This window comes from Temnothorax americanus, unplaced genomic scaffold, assembly GCF_048541705.1.
Source record: "Temnothorax americanus isolate GAGA-0224 unplaced genomic scaffold, ASM4854170v1 Scaffold30, whole genome shotgun sequence".
NCBI lineage: Eukaryota > Metazoa > Arthropoda > Insecta > Hymenoptera > Formicidae > Temnothorax > Temnothorax americanus.
In genome coordinates, this window is record NW_027509443.1 from 1,280,521 (window position 1) to 1,303,158 (window position 22,638).

The 22,638-nt window shown below is 35.6% G+C and overlaps 3 protein-coding genes across 7 annotated transcripts; 2 read left to right on the forward strand and 1 right to left on the reverse strand.

The window, feature by feature from the left end:
* The first annotated feature begins 405 nt into the window (after positions 1 to 405).
* Tango10 (transport and golgi organization 10) lies at positions 406 to 4,890 on the forward strand. 4 transcript variants are annotated; one of them, XM_077412443.1, is made up of 4 exons: positions 406 to 785; positions 1,011 to 1,270; positions 1,469 to 1,609; positions 1,687 to 4,890. In XM_077412443.1, exons 2-4 carry the CDS (start codon positions 1,157 to 1,159, stop codon positions 2,938 to 2,940), a joined length of 1,509 nt encoding a protein of 502 aa, XP_077268569.1. In that variant the 5' UTR covers positions 406 to 785; positions 1,011 to 1,156; the 3' UTR covers positions 2,941 to 4,890. The 4 variants fall into 4 exon arrangements, with proteins under 4 accessions (XP_077268569.1, XP_077268571.1, XP_077268572.1 ...); XM_077412445.1 differs by having other exon boundaries at positions 1,049 to 1,270; XM_077412446.1 differs by having other exon boundaries at positions 1,157 to 1,270.
* A 2,823-nt stretch (positions 4,891 to 7,713) lies between these two features.
* On the forward strand, positions 7,714 to 9,188 carry Gfzf (GST-containing FLYWCH zinc-finger protein). The gene is made up of 5 exons (XM_077412458.1): positions 7,714 to 7,849; positions 7,913 to 7,971; positions 8,263 to 8,404; positions 8,492 to 8,609; positions 8,830 to 9,188. Exons 1-5 carry the CDS (start codon positions 7,715 to 7,717, stop codon positions 9,066 to 9,068), a joined length of 693 nt encoding a protein of 230 aa, XP_077268584.1. The 5' UTR covers position 7,714; the 3' UTR covers positions 9,069 to 9,188.
* A 3-nt stretch (positions 9,189 to 9,191) lies between these two features.
* Positions 9,192 to 22,623, reverse strand: LOC143900756 (solute carrier family 35 member F3). 2 transcript variants are annotated; one of them, XM_077412440.1, is made up of 11 exons: positions 22,167 to 22,623; positions 20,275 to 20,562; positions 18,663 to 18,895; positions 18,172 to 18,324; positions 17,746 to 18,096; positions 17,330 to 17,458; positions 17,052 to 17,241; positions 16,882 to 16,971; positions 16,491 to 16,620; positions 12,751 to 13,118; positions 9,192 to 11,169 (listed from the first exon to the last, which is right to left on the reverse strand). In XM_077412440.1, exons 2-11 carry the CDS (start codon positions 20,411 to 20,413, stop codon positions 11,117 to 11,119), a joined length of 1,836 nt encoding a protein of 611 aa, XP_077268566.1. In that variant the 5' UTR covers positions 20,414 to 20,562; positions 22,167 to 22,623; the 3' UTR covers positions 9,192 to 11,116. The 2 variants fall into 2 exon arrangements, with proteins under 2 accessions (XP_077268566.1, XP_077268567.1); XM_077412441.1 differs by lacking the exon at positions 12,751 to 13,118 and adding an exon at positions 14,700 to 14,729 and having other exon boundaries at positions 22,167 to 22,621.
* Positions 22,624 to 22,638: the final 15 nt, after the last annotated feature.

Below are 22,638 nucleotides of genomic sequence, written 5' to 3' on the forward strand. Positions count from 1 at the left end.
GACGAATCATATGTTATATATATATGTATATGGTGTGTATATATATATATACACCAGCCTTTCTGTTTTTACTTTTAAGAAACTGCGCGCCAATCACTACTTCCGATATTAGAGTAGAACACGCGCGCGTCCCATTTTATTGACTAATATTATTTCAACGGAAATTCAACCTATTTCGAGGGTCCCTCTTGAACCGCAAAACTTAGTTCTCAATCGTCTCTCGAAGTAAACACACCTTTGACTCACACTTGCTCTGTGTCAAATAAAAATCTTGTAAGAGAACTTTATTTCACGTCGCGTCTTGCGCGTAACGTAACAAACCGTCGAAGCGGTCGAAGCGTTGAAGGTGGTCGAGGGTGTGTGTAGTGTCAAGTGTGTATGTACCAACGTTAATGATACAGTAGTACCAAGTAGTACGGCAAGTACGGTCGCGCCACTGTGTCATGCAGGTCATGCTGTATCATCTGATGATCTACTGAAAGTTTAAAGGGACAAATTTATCGAGATATTATTTGCGAGCGGTTTAAATACGAATCTGTTGGTTTCGGCATAAATTATGGAATATGGACGTTGGTAGTTCAAATCGTTACCCGTTGAACAACGATAGCAAGGAACAGAGACGTCATTTCAGAAATATCGAGAAGCCTGAATCGCAATATTATCAAATTCCGCAAATATCAAATATCGCAAATTTTTTAAATTCAATTTTTCAATTCGATTTTCAACTCGTCGAACGCGCTTGATGATCGCTACTGTCTTCTGACCCTTCTGACACCCTTAGTCCGGTAAGATTCCAATCTCTTTCGGACAGTCAATATTAGGACAGCTATTGTAACCTCAAATCGCCTATCATTTAGGTTTTTAGGCTTTTCTAGTTGTTTACCGATATTAACGTGACGTGTTAAGTTAATTTGATGTGTAAACTCGTACAAAAGATTAATTATTTGTAGAATCTTGTCTCTGTGCATTAATTTTATTCATAGAATATAGAATCTCATCTTTGTGCACAGGTGTAATTTTTCTCAATAAGAAGATTTTTCGTTGCCAGTTTAAAATAATGGGAAATCCTGTGGAAATGGTCTGTCGTCCCCAAATTTCTTTGTCGATTATATCGAGCAACGATTGAATTGTAAATACGTCGAGGAAACATGTGCAGATGTTGCGGACTACTATTGAGTGGATGACAGGCTCATCAAGGATGGAGTCCAGCAAGAGATCGAGGACGGTTAGTAACGCTGCTGCACAGTCCGAGAGCTCAGACTCTATAGAGGTATGTATATATGCATTATGAAAAATCCAAGCGGTTTAAATACTGCGTATTAGTTAACTTAGGGCCAGTTTCACCAACGTTGATTAACTGTCTCCCTTACAATGAGCTGAAGAGTGAGTTTAATCGAAGGTTAGAGTTAATCAGAGATGGTGAAACCAGCCCTTAATTATGCAATATTCAATAATCTGCCGATTACAGGTAGACAATTCACGTACAGTCTTGCTAAAGATAGCAACACTGTATGCGGAACGTCTTATGAATGATATCTGTCTTGTTGTGGATGGCGTGGAATATCCGGCACATCGACTCATACTCTGTGCTTCTAGCGATGTTTTCCAAGTAAGTGCGAAAATCTATATTGTTGAAAAGAATAAAAATTTGTCATGGAGCGATACTCAACGTCAATTAAATTACAGGTGATGCTGATGAGCCCACAATGGAGCGAGTCTCAGGAAAGTAGGGTAACTCTCCAAGAGACGCCACAGTGTGCACCAATATTTAGCGAATTTTTGCGCTATTTTTACACTGGCCAGATAAGAATTAACCATAGCGTCGTTCTACCGATATTGTCCCTAGCCGATAAGTACAACGTCAAAGATTTGATATCGTTGTGCCTCGATTACATGCGAAATCATGTCGCACTGGCTGCTATACATGGCACTCTGGTATCGTGGTTGCAGTACACGTTGAATTGCGGGCATCATGACATCAGCCAAGCGTGCCAAAACTTCATCAAGTGGAATTTCGAGCTTGTGGCCAAGACTGCGGACTTCGGAAATTTTGATTTAGATATCCTAGTGTCCTTGTTGCATCAAAGTAGTTTAGTTGTAAAAGATGAGATGACGCTCTACAAGTGCCTAGAATTTTGGCTGAATTATCAGGCGGGTCGTTTGCGAGCGCAGCTGTCGCCGGACGAGTTGGAGGCAACGTTGCATCAGTTGGTGATAGCGGTGATGTCGCCCGTTAGATTCCCGATGATGTCACCGCGACAACTGGCGGATTTGCTGCTGTCGCCGTTAACGAAGAAGTATAAGGAATTCTTTGTGGAACGTATGTCGATTGGGATGTCTTTTCATTCAGGTCAAATCAACAGAGTGAGAGAGGTCAGCATGAGCGAAGAAGATGGTGCGTTGCTGTTTGAACCGAGACTGTATACCGTTGACACGTGTAGCTCGTTATTGACCATAGAGAACTTTCACAGTTTACCATCTTATCACATGAGGACACTTGTATTTTCTAGTCACTCCAGTTTAGCGGAATATGCGGGTGATAGAGTGTGCGAGTGGGTAGTAGACATTTATCCCAAGGGTGTATGGTTCAAGAAGTTTTTCCTCATAGTGTGGCAGGGCACAGTGGAGATGCCCGAGCACGTCAAGCGATCAGTGAGATTGTCGTTGACCTGCAAGGAGCCCTTAAATAGTAACATGCGCGTGAAAATCGGGGTTTTGATTTATGGCTTGCAAGACGGGGTTGAGCACATTGCGAGAGTCACCGAGATTATTCATAGGTTTAGTAAGAAAGATCGCGTCTTGAATTTGGACGATCTTCTGCCGTTCGAGGAGCTCAATCCACAACAGGGCTCAGTATCGGAAAATGTGGTATCTCCGTTTCTAGTAGGCCCCAACAAAGACATGCTCAAATTACATATTGTTATATCGCCAGCGAATTAACATTTATAAAGAAAATTTGCGATATACAAGAGTGTTATAGAGTAGAGACGTGCGAAGTATTCGAATACGCATCGAATTGAATCGAATCTCACCTGTTTCGAATTTCTATGATTCGTATCCGAACTATTTGAAAATTTCGAATCTAGATGGTTCGAATACAAATCATATATATTGTCAAATCTATAAAATTATATTTCCCGTTAATAAACAAGTGGAACCAAGTTACAGAGTCGCAAAATTCTTATCGAAACTGGAAGAAAAATGTTAATAGGTACATTCAGAGAATGCATATTCAGTATTATAATTGCTGCATGAGCTAAATAGTCAAAAAGTTTATATCTAAATTTTTATATGTTTTGTGACCCTATCAAATTATAAGTATAAATTTGAATTTGCGTAAAAAATAGTAAGCTATAAGTATTGATAATAAAATTATTTTATTTTATTTTCTATGTATTATTCTATGCAATTTGATAATGTTAATGGATACTACATTAAAGTATGTTAATAATTTATCTATGATTTTTTGCCTGATTTCAGTTACTGCGACAATAAATAAATAAAATATATTTTATTAGTTTTATATTAAATATTTAAATATATTTTTTGCTTTTTAAAAGGATTCATATTATATAATCAATATCTATTATTTTTTTACATTAAAATATTCTCCTATTATCCACGTGTTAAAATTCAATCTAATAATAATTATATTGTTAATTGAAAATTGTATTCCAACGATTCGATTCGAATAAAATGTTATCGATTTGAATTCGAAAGAAGAAATAAAATTCGATTCGCTTCGATTCGATTCGACAACAAAAATCCTTAATTCGCACATCTCTATTACACAGTTGTCGAGAATTAAATGTTAAAAAATGTTCATATTCTACATTTTTACCGGAATTTTAATAAGAACATATAAATTTTGTTTCTGAGTGTTTCATATATATATTTATAATGTACAATTACATTTGTTTCTTTTTTCTCTTTTTACGTTTGAGAAAGACGAATATTTTTCCAGTATATATGAAACACTTATATAAATAGATGAAACTATAAAATATAACGTGTAATTAGGTATGTTCCTGGATATTTTATTTATAAATCTCATGGTATGAATTGACTGACTTTATCAGATGTTAGGGTATTTACATTTATGTGATTCTAATGAAGTATATGTAATATTACATTGCAACTATAACATATCAAATGCAATGTACTTCAATAAAAAAAGGAACTTAGTATTTAGTAAAGGAAAAAGAAAAACTTAGTCCTTGTTATTGTGCTGTAAGTGTAATTCTCTGAAGTCTAAACATGTAAACTCCTATTCCTACAATTTTGTGAATTTTGTCTAACAAGATTTATATGTATGGGTGCATGTATTGTATATAATTGAGATACAAATGTAAGTTGGTGAAGCTATTATAACAATGCAGAATGGGAGCTTATTTCTCGGGTGTAAATGTGCGTTAATAGGCTTGTTGTTGACCGTGTTCCGCAAACCAACATTTTCGTATAACGAGAATCGTTAATGATGACGACAGGACGGCAGGACTTTTTTTTAAAGTATATCACATAGAATTTGCAAATATTCTGTACCTCCTGACGGGAAGAAAAGAAAAAGCGTTAAGACTTGGATTGTTTTTAATTTTATAGATACAATTTTTAGACACAGTTTATTGTTACCAGTTAATTATTATTACGAATTTGAGATATTGGTTACGTCTGCGAATTTTATGATTACTGCGTGTGATTTATCCTATCGTATTTTATTTTCCCGATGATGAAACAAGTTATTGAAATTATTCCAATTGCGCATCTTATTGTTAATTTCCATCATTATGTATTCCTAAGTTAAGAATTGATTTTCTATTTGTTCATCGACATTGTATTCATGTGCAGCAAAATAATCAGACTAAATAAAACATATAATATTTATTCTTAAAAGTGTTATATATTATAATAAATGTATCGTGTGAGGATATCTGATGGATATATGTGTGATTTCGAAAATTACGCAAAGTACTATATAGTATTTTTTTATAACGATAATTCTTGTTATTAGTTTATTAGCGTATGACTTGAGTTACTAATTATGATTAAAAATAAATTATGATGATTTTTACAAAAATATATATGAATACAAGCTCATAAAATAAAAAATAATTTTACAGTGATTATACCCAGGTAGCACATATACACGTTTCAGAAATATTTTATAAGCGTTTTTCCGAAACGTTTTATAACCGATTTCTAGAAACGTCATGAGTAAAAATGTCCATTCGAAAAACGTTTGATGGAAACATACTTTTCCGATAAAATAACGTTTAAAAAACTATTATAGAAACGTTTTTTTAATGATAAAAAAATTTTTTAATTCCTACTTTCACGTCTTTTGAACGTGTTTATGACGTTTTTGAGACATACGTGAGAATGTTCTAGAAGCTTTATGCATATATATGAAGTAGATAAATTTTATTAAATGATAATGCATGTATCACGCATTCAGACTATTAATTCAGGCTACGGTCCATTTGACGCTACAAATGCTTCGAAGCATTCCTCTTCTCTTTTCTTTTAATGAAGAAAGAAGGAGAAGAAGAGAACGCTCCAAAACATTTCTAGCATCAAGTGGACCGCAGCCTCAGACTCGTTATATATGTAATAGAATCTGTAAAGTAGGTCACGTGATATTATCAGTCTTGAATAGATGGTGAAAGGCACTTGTTATCATGTTGATAGTATTGGTTCCTACACACGCAACATGCACACAACGCGCAAAAACACTTGCCGCGCGGCAAGAAGCGACACGATCATCCAATAAACTTCTGGTTCTCACGGAAAAATGGCATGTTGATTGGCTACCGCGTCCCTTTCTTACTGCGTCCCGCCAGTTCCCGGTTCCCGGCGTCCCACAAACCTGTGCTTCTTCCCCTTCCCGCGTTCTGTGTGCAGAAGCCATTTCATCTTGTACAATTTCTGTCACAGCAGCCTGCGGTCGCATTTTTGTCTCACGCTATTGAGTAATGTAAGTAATATTTACTTGAATATTATTAAATAATGTAGTTTATTTATATCATACACGTATATAGGTATACCCTAAGAGCAAAAAGTCGACTTTAAGTTGACTTGAAGTCGACTTAATTCTACCGATACTGACTTGGCAGAAAGTCGACTTGAAGTCGACTTGAAGTCGGCGAATGTCTCAAAAAACGCCGACTAAAAGTCGACTTTCCGTCATGACGAGACTCCTGTAAAAGGATTTTGCGATCTATAAAGCCCTTTCAAAATTAGACCTTTGACTGTAATTGTCGGTAATTGAGTAACTTTAGCATCCCCTTAAGCTTAAGCCGTAAGAAATTGACCAATCACAATCGAGTATTCATCTCACATTCCATTGTAGTTAGACCAGCACTAAAAGAACTTTATTAAAATTTGAAGGATAATCTGATACGTAAATTAACGGATTTTTTTTCAGAAACAAAGCAAGTTCCGTTTCTTAAGATTTATTTTTCTTGGATTTTCTTTATCTTTATATAAAATTACGCTTTTTTATTGAACATTGAATTTGTTTTGGAATACGCATTTTTTTTTATACGGTTACGGTTATTTCTTTTTATACGGTTCTTACGTACGTTCTATGTAAGAACCGTATATGTAAGAAAAAAATTATTATTTAGAAATCATTATTTGGAAAAACCGTGTAAAAAAATAACAGATACTATCAGAAAAATTGAACTTAAACAATTGCGCAGGTGCACGTATACCATGTGCATAATTGTTGTGTTCCAATATTCAGTACTGAAAATCTATAGTTTACGTCACGTACACTATAAATTTCCAGTACTGCAGTGAATATCAGAACGCAGCCAAAAGAGGGAGAAATATGCGCGCGCTGGTTTTGTATTGAAAAGTTATGTTTACATGATTAAATTGTAAAAAGTTTGAAAAAAAAACGGAGGAGCGAACAATGTATGAATGATAATCGAAAATCATGACTGACAATAATAACTGATACTACGTTTACGCGAGCGTTACTTCTGTAGTAACTTACGATAATTCTTTCGCATAAACGGGATTTTGTAGTAGTAACTTACGATAATTTACTCCGCGTAAACGAGTGAATTATCGCAAGTGACTACAGAAGTAACGCTCGCGTAAACGTAGTATGAGTTTGAAAATGATTAGAGCTACAACAAATATGATTGAAAAATCTATAGTCCGTCTAGGGTATTACCCGTTAGCGGGGGGAAGGCGAAGGGGACGCTCCCTAATGTACACAAATATATATGTATATATAAGATAATAATTTAGAGAAAATTGAAGTAATGTGTTCATGTGTACGTGTACCTGAAAACCAACAAGTTAAACTTTAAACTGTACTTCTTTTATTTTTTATTTATATATATACTTATTTACTTGTGTTTTTTTAGTTTCCAAAGTTACCCTAAAAAATTTATAATTTATGGTGCCAGTGTGGTATTACTCGCTTTTTTAATATAATAATATAGGGGAACATGTGTATCTTAAAAAATTTCATTGATTTATTATTTATAGAAATTAAAATTAAGGTCTGTATTACATATATATACACGAGGGATTACACAAATTATTCGAAAAACCGCATAAAGAAACGTACAAAAGCCGCGTGAAAAGAGAGTTGGATATATTTTTTTTATTAGTACATTTAATTTAGTTAATAATACATTTAATTTGCATGTAAATTTGTATTTAAACGCACACCTGTAATCTTGCATCTTCCAGATACAATATGAAGCTATATAGCGTTTCGGATGGTCCACCATCTCTTGCTTGCCGGCAATTGTTGAAGGCTTTAGATATTAAGTACGAATTGGTCAACGTGGATTTGGGGAAATGCGAACATATGACTAAAGAATACGAAAAGGTACAGCTTAAAACAGAGGAATAAATAGCGTGTTGAACACTAATACTATATTGATTGTTACAGCTAAATCCACAAAAAGAAGTACCGACTCTTGTTGACGATGATCTTGTAATGGGTGAAAGGTAAGAAGTCGCATATTAAAGGTATCCATGATCAATTAGTAATTACATAAATTGAAGAGCTTTTCTTTGACATTGTAATTATACGAATAGGTTTCTTTCATTATAAACAATGTGTGCACGCAAAGTATAATCGTTACTTGTACATACATAGTTATATCTCGCATGTACGTAAATGTATAAATACAATTCTAGCCGTAAGACGGAAGGAAGAAAATGCATGTTACAAACTTTATTTATAGCATCGTCTGACTTGTCGCATAATTTATATCGTCCTGCTTTGTCACGTTGCAGCAACGCAATTTTGCAATATTTAGCTGACCAGTATGATACGAGCGGTAAATTGTATCCGAAGGCACCAAAGTTGCGTGCGATTGTCAATCATCGTCTGTGTTTCAATTTAGCGCTTTATTATCGTAATATCGCCGAATATACCGTAAGTTCAAATGTCGATTGAGCTCTCGTATTCTTGGATTCATCGAACACACTTATATTTGTTCATACTCATATACCTACATCGCAGTTCCTGCCAATATTCTTTGATTATGAACGCACGCCGTTGAGTCTTAAAAAAACGAGAATTGGGTTGGATATCTTTAATACGTATTTACAACGCGAAAACTCTGAGTATGCAGCAAGCAGTGAGTATACGAACACATATCCTATACGTATATATAATAACGTACATACGACAAATTGAGAATTGAAAATATTAATTTTTTATCATTTATCATTTTACAACAAATAGATATAAAAGTAAATAACAATACACAAAATTATATATTAATATAAAAATGTTATATAATTGTATATATAATTATGTAATAAACAAAATTTATTAATATATACATTTATTAATAGACAACTTGACAATCGCCGATTTTCCGCTGATAACCGCGACGATGTGCCTGGAAGCTATCGATTTCAAATTGGACGAGTGGTCTTATGTGACGAAATGGTATGACAATTTCAAACGGAAGCATCCTGATCTCTGGGAGATCGCGGCGGGTGGAATGCAGGAGATCAGTTATTGTGAGAAACATCCACCCGATATGTCTGGCGTCGATCACCCGATACATCCGGTGCGCAAGAGCGCGTGAAAGAATTTCAGTAACGAGACTGAGCACAGTTTTGAATAATATACCAATACTTTTTGCTTTAAATAGATTTGCAGTTTTTATACGTGTAATACGAAAAGAATGATAATAAAAGTGATGTTCGGATCTTACTAAACTAGATTTATTTTTGCAGACACAATCACATTCGTTCTCACAATATTCCTCTTGGTATATCAACATTAAACTAGAGTCTCTATTACAATATATTTTTACGATAAACATTATAATTATTGCGGTTACAACCGTCGTGTGTTAACTTTTGTGTAATTGACAATATATCAATACAAATGAAATAAGTCTGTCGACATGCGTTCCGGCGTACTATTAATCAAAATGTTGGAATTAATTGCGTAACTTGTAGGTGATATCTGTCATGATTATGTATACAAAATTGTACCTAGCAAACACAAATAGAGATAACTACTTATTGGTGTAGATAATTCATGAAAAGTAATAACCAGTGTAAAATAATTCTATGAAAATGTCGTATGTAATACTTATAAAAATATATTTAATACTTAATTTGTTTATATAGAAGTTATGTATACAGATATTTTCCTATCCGAGCTCGACGAGACTTTTATAGTTTTATCATAAACAGATTCTAAGCTGATCACGAACCTTAATAATCCCTAAATTTCATTATGTACGTTTACTTTAACTGTGAAATTTACTATAACACGGAAACGTATATATAATGTATATGTATATCGATGAATTGAGCTGTCACGTACCCAGTATTCTTGACGTTAAATATCTGTTATTTTATACAAACTATAGTCATCACAAATTTCGACACCGTTAGAGTATTAATGGTAAAAACGACTTTTAGAATAGAAATAAAACTATCAACCCTGTAATATTACATTAATAATTCTGTGGGATAAGAATATATCACTATGAGCCATTTGCATCAATTTGCAAATGTGTATTGCAGTAAAACATCGTATCATTAATTTTCATCACGACATTTGCTACAAATAACGTCATACGGATATCTTTAAAAACGAATAGTATTTATAGAGCTAATTCACTATTTCTGATTGTCTTTATGTATTATTTATATCATTATATCCGTTTGTAACTTCCACTAATGATGATGCGTCGAATATTGTGACATTCGTGAATATAGCGTGAAACTGTCGAATGAAGATCTTGAAAAAAATTGAAATATATTATTTGTAATATATTTCCGTTATTTATTGGAAAACGTGTTGAAACCGACAAATCTCGTTAAACTAATTAACTGTCGATCCGACATTATTTTTATGCTAAATTGAGCTACCACATACATACATCGATAACATGTACGTTAATATCGTGAATGCCATAGAGATATCTTCGATATCTAGGTCCAATATGTGAATACTTTGATTATAACTTTTTAGGAAATAATGATCGGGTACGTGGTAAAAGAGTAGAAAACATCAACAGCAAGACAGAATATCAGCTATATACTATTTTCGTTAATATATTTCCGCAAGATATTTCCTATGAGCTCTTTAAAGACTTCTTTATGCGATTTGAAATAATTTTTTTTGCTTTGCAGTTTCAACTGTATATAGGTATCGCGTTAAGGTGTGCTTAATAATTTTTTAAATAAATTAAGAAATTTAAGTAAGATACTTGATCAAAAAGTATTCACAATCAGTTTAGAATAGATTTTTTACTCTTGCGTTTGTTTATTTAATCTTAGTTTAACTAATTTTGTCATTTGTTTTCCAGAGCTCGTACTAGTTAGATTAAATGGTTGTGATGTTGATGGAACATTACACACCATTAATATACTTCAAGATAGCCCTAAGGATTCAGGCGATTTAAAAGTAATGATAGAGTAAATCTATTTCTTGGCCGAATTCATGTTTACACATCGACGATAATTCTGGTCATCGAGCCATTGCCAACGATGAGGCTTGTACAGCTCTGGCATAATCTCTTAATCACTGCTACGATTTTCCACGTGTTTAGTCACCGAACCCTGCCCGAGGGCGAGCGTAGGTGCGATTTTATGTAACCAGTTCGATAATCAATCACGTCGCGCGACGATCCATCTGACATGCCGTGCCTGTGTCTCCTGCTCCACCTGCGAAAACGAAAATTGTGTCATTTACGGTGATTCTAACAGTCGTTAACTAAATATCTCAATCAGCATGCAGGACACGTTTTTCTTCTGCCAACTTGACGGGAAAAACGCGTGGAAATTTTCCCAACAATATAATATCCTAGATATTTTATTAATTACGGCGCACAGTCGCAGAAGAATACGAAAAAGTGTAATTACTATATTTTATCTAACTATTCTCTTTTATATTTATTTTATTTGTAGTGCACAAGGCAGGATAAATTTAAGGTTTATTAAGATTTATTATTATACTTCGTTCAGCAGAGCAACTTCACAAACAAAAGACAATAAAATTCAATTTATTAGGTATCATCATCTCATTTCTAATTCAAAATAAGAATATAAGTGACATTTTTTAAAGTGTGTAAATTCAAAAAATGTTGGAATTACGATCCTCTCTATTTTAAGCTTTTTACTTTTACTATATATTTGTAGAAAATCACCACGCGAAATTAAATTTATATTCAACGCAAAAAGCCACGGATATCCCATTATTACGTGGAAATATCATTATATAATTTCATCACGTTTCATCAAAAATTTTCTGATCGAATATATGGTCATGCACTGAATTACGCATGGGATTGCCCGTTTCGTTTTGCAAGGTACACCAATTAACAAACTGAATGACAACAGTTATTGTACCGTTAAATATCGAACAGCATGACACACGTCGCTATGTTTCATTCCAAAAATGTATATGGGACACACGGACGATATACATGTATACATGTATACAATGAAAACAAAAATGACTTGGAACATTTACGAATACCTGCAACATTTACGGGAGAAGATACTAAACAGGTCACTATGAGCTAAGGTAAAATAAATAGATGCGAAGAAATTTAGAACTTTTACAAAGGCATTCCTCATTACACGCATATGCTTTCATATCGATATACAGGGTGTCTTTAAGCTGTCTTTCATTCGAGACTTTTTATTCAAAGTTGTATCTTTTAAAATGTAGAATACTTTTTGATAATTATAAATAAAATCTAAAGAATAGAGAAACTTTCAGCAAAATAATGATGATTTAAATAGACAAGATGAATATCTTGCTCTTCCCTTTAATTTTAAATAACTCTGCTTTTTATCGCAGTTTCAATCTTTATCACTTCTTATTATTTAATATAGAGAGTAGATACTTTAAATTGGCGAAAAGAAATAAATAATAAGTGATACTTATCTAGAATACCCTGTATATACCCGCTACTAGCGTTTACGCTACGTTACATTAATCACTTATAGGCGCCAGCTTACATAGCAATGTAACATTATGCAACTCAATATTTAGCGCTTTCAAGATGATCTGCGGCTGCCACTCGCTAACAAATCCCTGCTCAATTACCCAGCATGTTTCGTACCTCGAGCGTTACAACAAGGTATAACAAGACTCTCTACACGGTGCTATTCGTCGCCAGCCAACTATCACGATCACGTTTGATTCGATCTTGATCTCTTCCCGCAACCTGAGTCCTACCTGATTTCTCTCTTACCGCGTCACGCGTGGCTTCGCCACCAGCCTGATCGTTCTCATACCTTGCTGTTGATTACGAGGATCATGCGAATAGCTGTTGCTGACGACGGTGGTGGTGGTGGTCGAGGTCGAGGTCGAGGTGATAGAGGTCGAGGTAGAAGGAAGGACACGGCGTGATTGGGTTTCGGAGATCGAGCTGTATTGTTGGGGGTTGTTAACATGTCGAAGAGCGGCGGGTTGATTGTTGCTGCTGCTGCTGCTGTTGTTGTTGTTGTTGTTGTTGTTGCTGATCGGTAGCAGCGTTTGGCCATCGCCGTGCGCGGCGGAAACGCCGTAGCTCCGCAGACGTTGCTGACGTTGCTGGAGAGACGCTCTGCGACCCCTAAGGATATTCCTGCTGCCGCGTTGCTGGCTGCCGCCTCCCGTGGTACTGCATATATATATATCAAGCCCGAGACTGTCATCAGTCAATCTCTCGATTATCTCCGTGCGGGGATAGACACCTGCTGGTGGCTCCTCTCGACAGTATGTCTCGCAGCGCGGTTGTCTCTCGTTGGTCTTTTTTTTTTTAACATAATCGGGAGGGACTGTCGCGTGTTGCTTGAATATCTCGGTATTCCCGGATTTCCCTCTTACTTAAGAATTACGTCCTCATGTGCTCACGTTAAGTCTCGACGATCGGGGCAGGTCGGGGTGGAGGGCACGGGCATCCGCGTAGAAATCCAGCGAGTCGCCATTAAGTTTCTCAAGCCATTAATTATATCATAATTGAACCATTTTAGTTATGTTATTATATATATCGCATTTTGCTGATTTTGAAAAACAAAAAGACAGTTTGAGAAAAGTCACATAATGTAAAATCTCTGTACGTTGTTTATAATTGTTACATACTTTATAGTATAGTCCTCTTTATGATTTTGTAAGAAGAAAAGTTCAAATGATAATTTCTTCGGAAACTAGTTATGCACATATGATACATATAACTTTTATTTTTATCAGTTTGTACCATTATTCTTTGTCTCCAGAAATTGTTCTAGAAAATATTTATTTTTATCTCTCTTTTCTTCCCCATCAGAGGGAAAATTATGTATATATGGTAATAGAAATAGAAGTAATAGAATAGGAAAATAGAAAATTAGGGAATTGGTTTTCACATATACAAATAGCTTACAAGGCGAATATCGCAAGATTTCTATGACGGTCAGGTTACTAATTAATCGGATGAAATAATGGGTCGAACAAACAAGAGCACGTGACTAAATTGAGGGTAAAAATAGTACACCGTTCTAGGATGCTTTACGAGCACGACCGTTTAAAGCAAGCAATCTCTTAAGATTTCCGAGGGCAATGACAATGTTAATCCTGAATCTAATACGTGTCTTATCGATCCAATTATAAATAAAGGTTTAAACGAATAAAAAATGGCTAATACAGACACATAATGCATCGAAGCCAACTGAATGATCAAAAAGAAAATAATATCGGGGAAAAAAAGCGTGAAGAAGAGGCATGCCGGTTGCTTTAATCGGAAGATAAGCCAATGAAAAGTAAGCCAAACTTAAACGTATGCATGCAGAATGAAGGAAATCGGAAAAATGTCGTAAATCATGCGCCTATTGACATTTATACCGCTTACCCTTTTACAGAAAATTCATCGCAAACAAATTAATAACTCCATAATATTCTGAGATGTTTCTTATTCTTATAAATGTATTTATAATTCTTACTATTTGAATAGTTTTTTATATTAAATATTTCATAAACATGAGATCGTTATATAATCGTTTTTAAAGAAAGCATTTATAAATACCATATTATATAAATGACAAACTCACATTCGGTTTATTTTTGTTATATATATTTCTTACATATAGAATTTTTCAAAAGTTTTTTTTTTGCTACAATCTTACGATGCTTGAATAATAATCTAGATTATTGTAAAGACTATTGCGACAAAAGATGAATTTTCGGTAGAACTAGAGCAAGACGCGTATGGGATGTATTTTCTTACCTTGTACTGTGACTCATGAGGACTACGTTTCTGTAACAGCATATAATGGATCCTGATTGTTGGGAAGCGAGTGATGAAATGATATCGATTTCAAAGACAATACAACAAGCAACTTAAGCAAGTTTATTCAGTTATTTTCCTAATCCATTTCTTAAACCGGTTCAAGTTTTCTAAGATTTAAAAATGAGCGTTTTGTTTTTTCAAGATTTCAATGAACCGTAAATATCATCGAACATATTTTTGCACAATTCTTAATAATAGTAGAGAAAGTAAGGTAAAGGTACTATATCCGGACATGTATCTATATCCGGACACCTTTATTATTTATAAGTATAACGCGAATTAAAATCAAAGATAAAAGTATTTTTTCTTGTAGTTTGAAACTTCAGTTATAATATATCCAAACGTTTATTTCCATATTTTATTAAAGGTATCCAGATACAGGTACACGTGTCCAGGTATTGGTACCTTTACCTTAAGTATTATTGCATAATGTAAAGAGCTAAAAGATTTTTCAGTTTCCAAATAAATTCCAATCAATCCAAATAAATTTAGTGAATTTAAATCACCAAAATTTAAATATAAAAATAATATATAAAAAATATTTTTACTAAAATTTATTTTTAAACTGTATGCTCACGTTGTTCGCAGAATCGTATAAAAAATATTAAATCCAAGATTTATTTTAATTACCAGAGTGCTCACAAAGCTGCAGCTTTTAAACTTTAAAGTAACAAAGTTTAGGAAGAAACACGAGAAGTTAAAAGATTAACTCGTATATTAATTAATAGATATATTTTATAATATATCTAAATATACATATATATCACTAGAGTATTTATGAGAAAAATGTATATATAAAATGTTATAGCTTTTTATGCCGGTTACATTGTCATTATCTGTGTTATTGCTATATAAAATATATTCATTTAGTTATTTTTTAAATCTGTTGTATATTCCAGGCATCCTGTAAAACAATATCAGTGCTAGTCTTTACTTTTTATGTAAAGCGTGACGATGTGCACGAGTTGCCTCTAAATGCGAAACAAAACCGCAATATGCTTCGACATAAATCGACATAATCGGCTGCGTATCTATATGCAGCGAAAAGAAAATATATCTCATATGATCTGAAAATGTTATCGCATGTAGGAATAACGTTAGCTGCGAAGCTGCAAAGTAAAGGCTGGTGAGACGCAAAACAAATTGTAAAAATTGTTTCAACGTAAGTCAAGATCGAAACTTAAGGATTTCCCAAACGAAACAGAATCGCAAATAATATAATGGTAAATTATAAAAAAATCCTACGCTCTTATAATGATCGCGTTTGATCAGCTGCGCTTCGCGACGAAAGGGGGATTTATCGAAACCATTACGTTTTACGAGAACGGGCGTTTTTCGTAAAGTTTTTCCAGGAAATGTTCTATGTCACTTTACATAAGCGATTTATAAGATATATTTTATTACGCTTCGAAGAATCGCAAAAACTAAGGCAGTATAGAAGATAAATGTATAGTATAGATTATAGATATATAGATAGGTAGGTCAAGCATATCCTACTTAAGTGAGACTACGCGCTGCCTCTATTCTGGTGCCAAACAAGGTAAAAGACAACAGTCCGATATTGTTGCAAGAGTAAAGATTTATAGAGAGATAGGCAAATCGTCTCGGACGATCGAAGAGTTCGCTAGAGAAACTAAAGACTAAAAGATAAATTAAATAAACTCCGAATTAAAAATGCATACCATATAAACGCGTCGTACGTATAGAATACAGACTGAGAAAACATACCGGAGCAGCCTTGTTATGTAATCTGGCCAATTATCCGGGAACATCACGAGGAAGAAACCCACCGCTATGAAGATCATGCCTGCTAACTTCATGCCCATGAAGTACGCCCCGTAAAAAATAACGTCCAATGCTGCACAATTATATTAAAGATTAGTGAGCGATGGATCTTATGAATAACGTAATGAAATAAAAAGATAATTTTTTACATATTATACTCCAAATTTTTATGTTTTTGAATAAGACATATTCTGTTTCTATTTTTATTTCTACGCCTTTTTTCTATATATAAATGAAATAATCTTCACTTTAGATGATTACTGGTATATTATTAAAAGGAGTCATTTGTTGATTTATGATTATTTTAAAATAAATGATCGATCGTTTTACTTACCAGCAGACACAGGTACAGCTGTTATTAATCCAAGAGTAATGAATAGGTCGTAAGTGATCGCGATGCTGAAATTGCCGAGCATGTTCGCAACTGTGAACAAACCAAAGTACATTTCAGTTACGATGAGTACAATTCTCACATTGAATAGTAATTTCAGCATAAATTCAGACCTAAATGGAGGATACTGGCGGAGAGTAATGCTGCCCATGGCAATCTTGCCCAGTGTATGGTTTCCACTCCGGAAAAGTACAGAGCCAGGCAAATCGGCCATAACAGAGCGGCGTTACACAAACCGATGAGAGAGAAAAATAAAGACATTTGGCCGAACGTAGTTTCTCCTATTACTTTCTTAAAGAGGACCTTAACGAACACAAAATAATCAATTAAAACTTTAACATCTCGTATTTGCAAGTGTAATTACAGATCACAAGTGATATTAGGCACTTACTTTGTAAACGGCAGAGCCAGCTGCCGCTGCTGTAGCTAAAACGACACCTCCCAGCGTTGGACTTCCGGTTATGCCGTCCATGTAAGCTAAGAGCGCGATACCGGTGTTACAGAGGATTACTGCGACTATCTGTAAACGATAAGAAAATCTTCAATTATGGTTGATATAATAAAATTAAAATCTATCACTATAAAGGGTAAATATATTATAAAGAATGCATTTCAGCTTTATAAAAAGATTCAACATTCTTTATATATATATATATATATATATATATATATATATAAGTAATTTTTGTGTTTAATAAATAATATATTAGCGATCAATTAGCGTAATATTAAATTTTATTAATATATAATAGAATCGAGTCTATTTTTGAAATAAAAATTAAACGGCCTTTTCTTAAAATTACTCACCCTCACGCCCACGAATTGTTCGTGAAGAATAACCCACGAGAGCAAGTAGACGCATGAAACATTGGTTGCGAATAACGCTATCACGTCCGTGGCTAGCAGTATCCTCAACGAGAGTATGTACAAGTAATTCGTGACGACCCATAAGCCGCAGAAAAGACTGCATCTGATTAAGAAGCGGCCACCGGTGAAACCCTTGTCACGGAAACCGCGGAGACTGTCGGCGATTATCTCCGAGGGGGTGACGCACTTGGTTCTGGCAGCCCAACAGATGAAGTATACCGGAAAGTACAAGACTTCCCAATTGGTGCAGAACCACGTCGTGAAGAAGGGCGCGTCGTACGGGAGAATGATCTGAAGATAATATAGCTGTCGTACTCGCCAACGTACCCGTTAGAGACGAGAAAGAGAAAAAGCAGTAAAGCTCACATGTTGATGATGAAGTCCGCTAACGGAGGAATTTGTGGACTCAGACGTTTCCGAGATCTTGTCTGATTTATGAAAGTACAAATACTTAATGCAATGAGTCGCTCCGACCCAACTCGCGGTTACGCATATCGTCACGCACACCCCGAAATATATCTGCAATTATAAAAATAATTAACATAATGTCAATTTATACTCAATTTAAGTAATTTTTAACTATTTTTATATATGTATAGGTCGCCAATGCTCCTATACAATACTAACAATGTGTCGTTAATTTGAAACAATGTTAATTTAACTAAACCAATGGAATTAAAATAATACTGTTTCTACACACATGGTAGTTAAAAATAACAAAATGTTATTTAACTCAAGGTATTGTTTTAAATTTCATCCTTCAATATTCAACAGTGTGTAGCGTTTCGTTCAATCTACATTTTGTTTCATCTATACTATATTCACGACTTCAGCTTCAAGTTAGAGATGCAATCGACCTTCTTTGCGCTTTCCGCGCAGCAGGAGGCGAAGCAGGCTGAACTCGAGCTCGGTTGGTGCGGATGCTGAGCGACCGGGGTCGAGGTCATATGAGTTTGGCCTGTCGGTTGTATACCGCCGGTTCCGCTATCGCCGCCGCCGCTTCCTACGGCACTTCTGGTGGCCTCCAAGGTGCGACAACTCGACGCAGAATCGCCGTCGGCGACGCTGCAACCCTGCTGCTGCTCGCATCCTGAAATATTGACGTTCTTGCCTTGCCATTTGTCTCACGGTGTCTCATGGGGCGCGAAGATACCTTTTCAATTGAATTTATTCGTGCAAGGAGAATTTAAAACAGCGTGTGTTTCAACTGGATTGCTATCCATATAATTCGAACGTTGTGGATTGCTTGAGATAATGCGGGGAAAAAAATAGGATTAAATCTACATTTATCTGGTTACTGTCTGAATAATAGCTGTGTAAAGTGTGCGTGTATTTTTAATGCGCGGAAAGTGATACGACGTGTACGGCTTTTTTAAGCGTGTCTTGATTTTGAAAATTTGCAGTTTTATTTGAATATTAAGCGGAATATGGCTCAGCGAAATGCGCATATCATGCGAGCGCTTTAATAAATGCTTTGAGAATACTGGTACTAAAATCTAATATTAAAGAGCTGATACAGGCTTCTCTAGATTTCTTATATATAACTTGTTTTCTTTTCTTAAATATAAATGCTATACACTACGCTATGGATCCATCGTTGCTAGATCTGTTGCATTCTTCAATTAATATCGAAATGCGATTGTCGACGATCACTGTATCATCACACAGGGTATATCATCTTAAAACCCACTATATCTCCTTCCAGCCACAGGTTCGACATCAAACAAGCCGGTAATTTTCTTCAGAAAAAAATTGGTAAAATTTAGAATTATTCATTTATTTCTAACATTCGCAGAGTGCAATAATTTTGCAACTAAATCAGAACTGCGCTATGATGGCATCTAAAAAATTAATATAAAATTTTATTTTATTTTATTTTTTACATAACATTTTAATTAAGATAATGATGAGACTAAAACTCTTTAATTTCCCTGGTAGAAAGATGTGTTAGAATTTTTCATATCATCAATCAGAATTTCTGTAAAAGTTTTAAGACTCTCAGATTTTTTATACAAATGAAACATTTTTTAGAAAAACTCAAACAAAATAATAATGAAATATTTCAGGTTTTCTCCGTCAACACACATTTTTGTAGAAATCTGAATAAATACGAGAAAAAAATCCGCGCAATTTATCAGAAATTTATATATATACAGATACTAAAATATTCCAAAAACCCTCATCCAATTATTTCTAAAGGTATCTGAGAAATTTGATACATATATTTTTCAGAATTTTTCATAAATTAAAAATATGAAAGATTCTTCGAAAATTTCTGAGAAAATATGAGAAATTTTTTCACCAGGACTTCAATATATTTATTTTCAAAATTTGAGTAATTGTTCACAGTATCAATGGATTATCGGTTTCCTCAGCTTTATCTCTCAGTGTGTCTCTGCGACTGAAAGGATAGGGGGAGGGACAGAGGTCGGTCCAACATAACAATCTATACATCACGCGCAAATTTACCTGAAGCGTGGAGCGCAATCTGGATGGGAGTGATGAACGGACCGTGGGTCTGCTGATCTTCGACGAAGGCTATATTCGACGCACGCGATCGTCGGGGGTGAAATATCGTCGGTACTTCACCAACTCCTCCACTACCCATGGCTTAAGCGCGCTCTTTGAAACATGTCATTAGAAAGAGAGATTTGCGTTCAACGGTGAAAACGACACACGTTTGACACGTTACATCGAGCTATACACCAACGTCGAACCGGTCCATGCGAAGCACCTGGTGTACATCGGCGACATCCCCTGCGGATAACACGTACTTGTTGATCCCCCAACATGCTTGCGAGAGCGTGCACCAGATTCATCCAAGCTCCGGCGTTCACCGGAGTCGCCTCGCATATGCAACAACGCCTATATCCAAGGTTCATTTCCGTTTCCCGCAGGTTCGATCGTTACAATGAGTCTGTTTTCTATTGCTGAACTGGCTGCACTAGTTCAGAGAGTTTATCTTTTTTCTTCCAATGTAAAAATAAGTACTTCCAATATAAAAAGTACTTCCAGAATAAAAAAAAAAAAATAAGTAATTAATACATCCCCCCGCACTACACCGTCCCGAACCTATTCAACGGCTGCATGCAGGCTCTGCATGTAAAAGGGATGTATTAATTACTTATCTAACTCTGTTCCCAATTACCCGCCGTTCTCAATTACCCCACTCTCCCCTAAACTATAAACCATTTCAGCCAATTCAGCAAGAGAAAACAGACACATGAAGCCTGTTCATTTTCGCTGAACTTCTTGTGCGCGGTTCATCATTTCTCTTTAATAATCCGACAAGTGCAAGTTCAATGACAATGAAGATCTCCGTTCTCGTTGAACGGTACGTTAGCGCCACAAAGTCGGGACGAGGCTTTATAGAGGCTTTATACGAAGCCGAGGGACGTATAATTTAGATAAGAAAAAAATTTCAATGTTACAAGCACCCTACTCGTTTTGTGTATCGATTACGGCCACGAGCAAACACGGAGACCACTTCCGCGCGCTCCGATATCTGATCTCGACAAAACAAAGTTGCTGGCTGAGACGAAATCAATTCCGACGTGCTCGAAACTTGGAACTCGACGCTACGTGTACACGACAGTTAACAGAAGTGTTTGTACAATTAAGTCAATTTTGTATCCTGAAATGGAGCGAAATTGCGTTTTAGCTAGCGGCGTTAAGTGTTGGAAATTAATTACGGCAACTTTTCGGCAGGATAAGCACACGAATTTTGCATTGCGCAATATTAATTGTCATTACGAGCATTATTAGCACAATTACCAGGAGCGCGAGATTGGCAATATATTACAGAAGGCAGATTACGAATGAAGGCATGCAAATTCGGCGGATATATAGATCTATCTAATCCGGGAATCGTCGCACAGCATCGGATCAAATACTTTTGGTAGGAAGGAACTCAAAATCGAGTCCTTTCATTCAAGCTGAAAATTTCGACAATTTTCGTCAAATTAATTTATTTATTCATTTATATTTATTTATTTATTTATAAATAGGATTAAGAAAGGTCCTTTTTTAGTACACACAATATGATTATAATTATCATAATAATTATTGAAAATCATCGCTTTAAAAATAGTTCAACATTCGAAATTTAAATTTGAATTTGAATTTGAAATTTTTATGAAATATAAACATGTACTAATTTTGACAAGAATTTCGAGACTGGACCATTTTGGACACTGCTGCCTCGCCGACGTTGTAAACAGAGGAATCATCTCGTCGTCGACGCGATAATCGACGACGATTACGAGGTCACTTGTCGCGAAAAGTCGCGCGCCCATTCCCGGATTTCGTCGAACTCGAAACACCGAACCGGAGGAGTTCGACTGGAAAAACGTCGCACGTACCTTCCTTACGCTTCTCCTCCGAATCCGCGTCGTTCTCGAGTCGCGTATCCATGGTTCATGGTCCACCCGGTGATCCGACCGACTCCTCGCGCTCAAGTCCGTCGAAATTTATCCACGGAGGACCGATGTCACAACGGCATCGCGGACCCGCGTCGATCGAGGATCCCCCTTTGGTTCCCGCTCGTCGATCGACGTTACTTAACAACGGACCTCGCCCGCGACGTAATTAATTAGCCCGAAGTGGCGCGATTCATCGCCGCCAAAAATGCGAAGCATTTCCCGAGGATTCGCGTGCAGTTGTACGTTGAAAACGTGCCGTATCGGAGATCTTCGGGGTGCCGTCGCACGCCCCGAAGGGAAAGGGTGAGAAACTGAGGGTGGTCTCTGCGCGCACTGCACGGACTGCGGTCAGATGGAACGTGGGTCTCGAGCATTCTGCCATGCCATTGATTGCCAGGCCAGTTCTCATAAG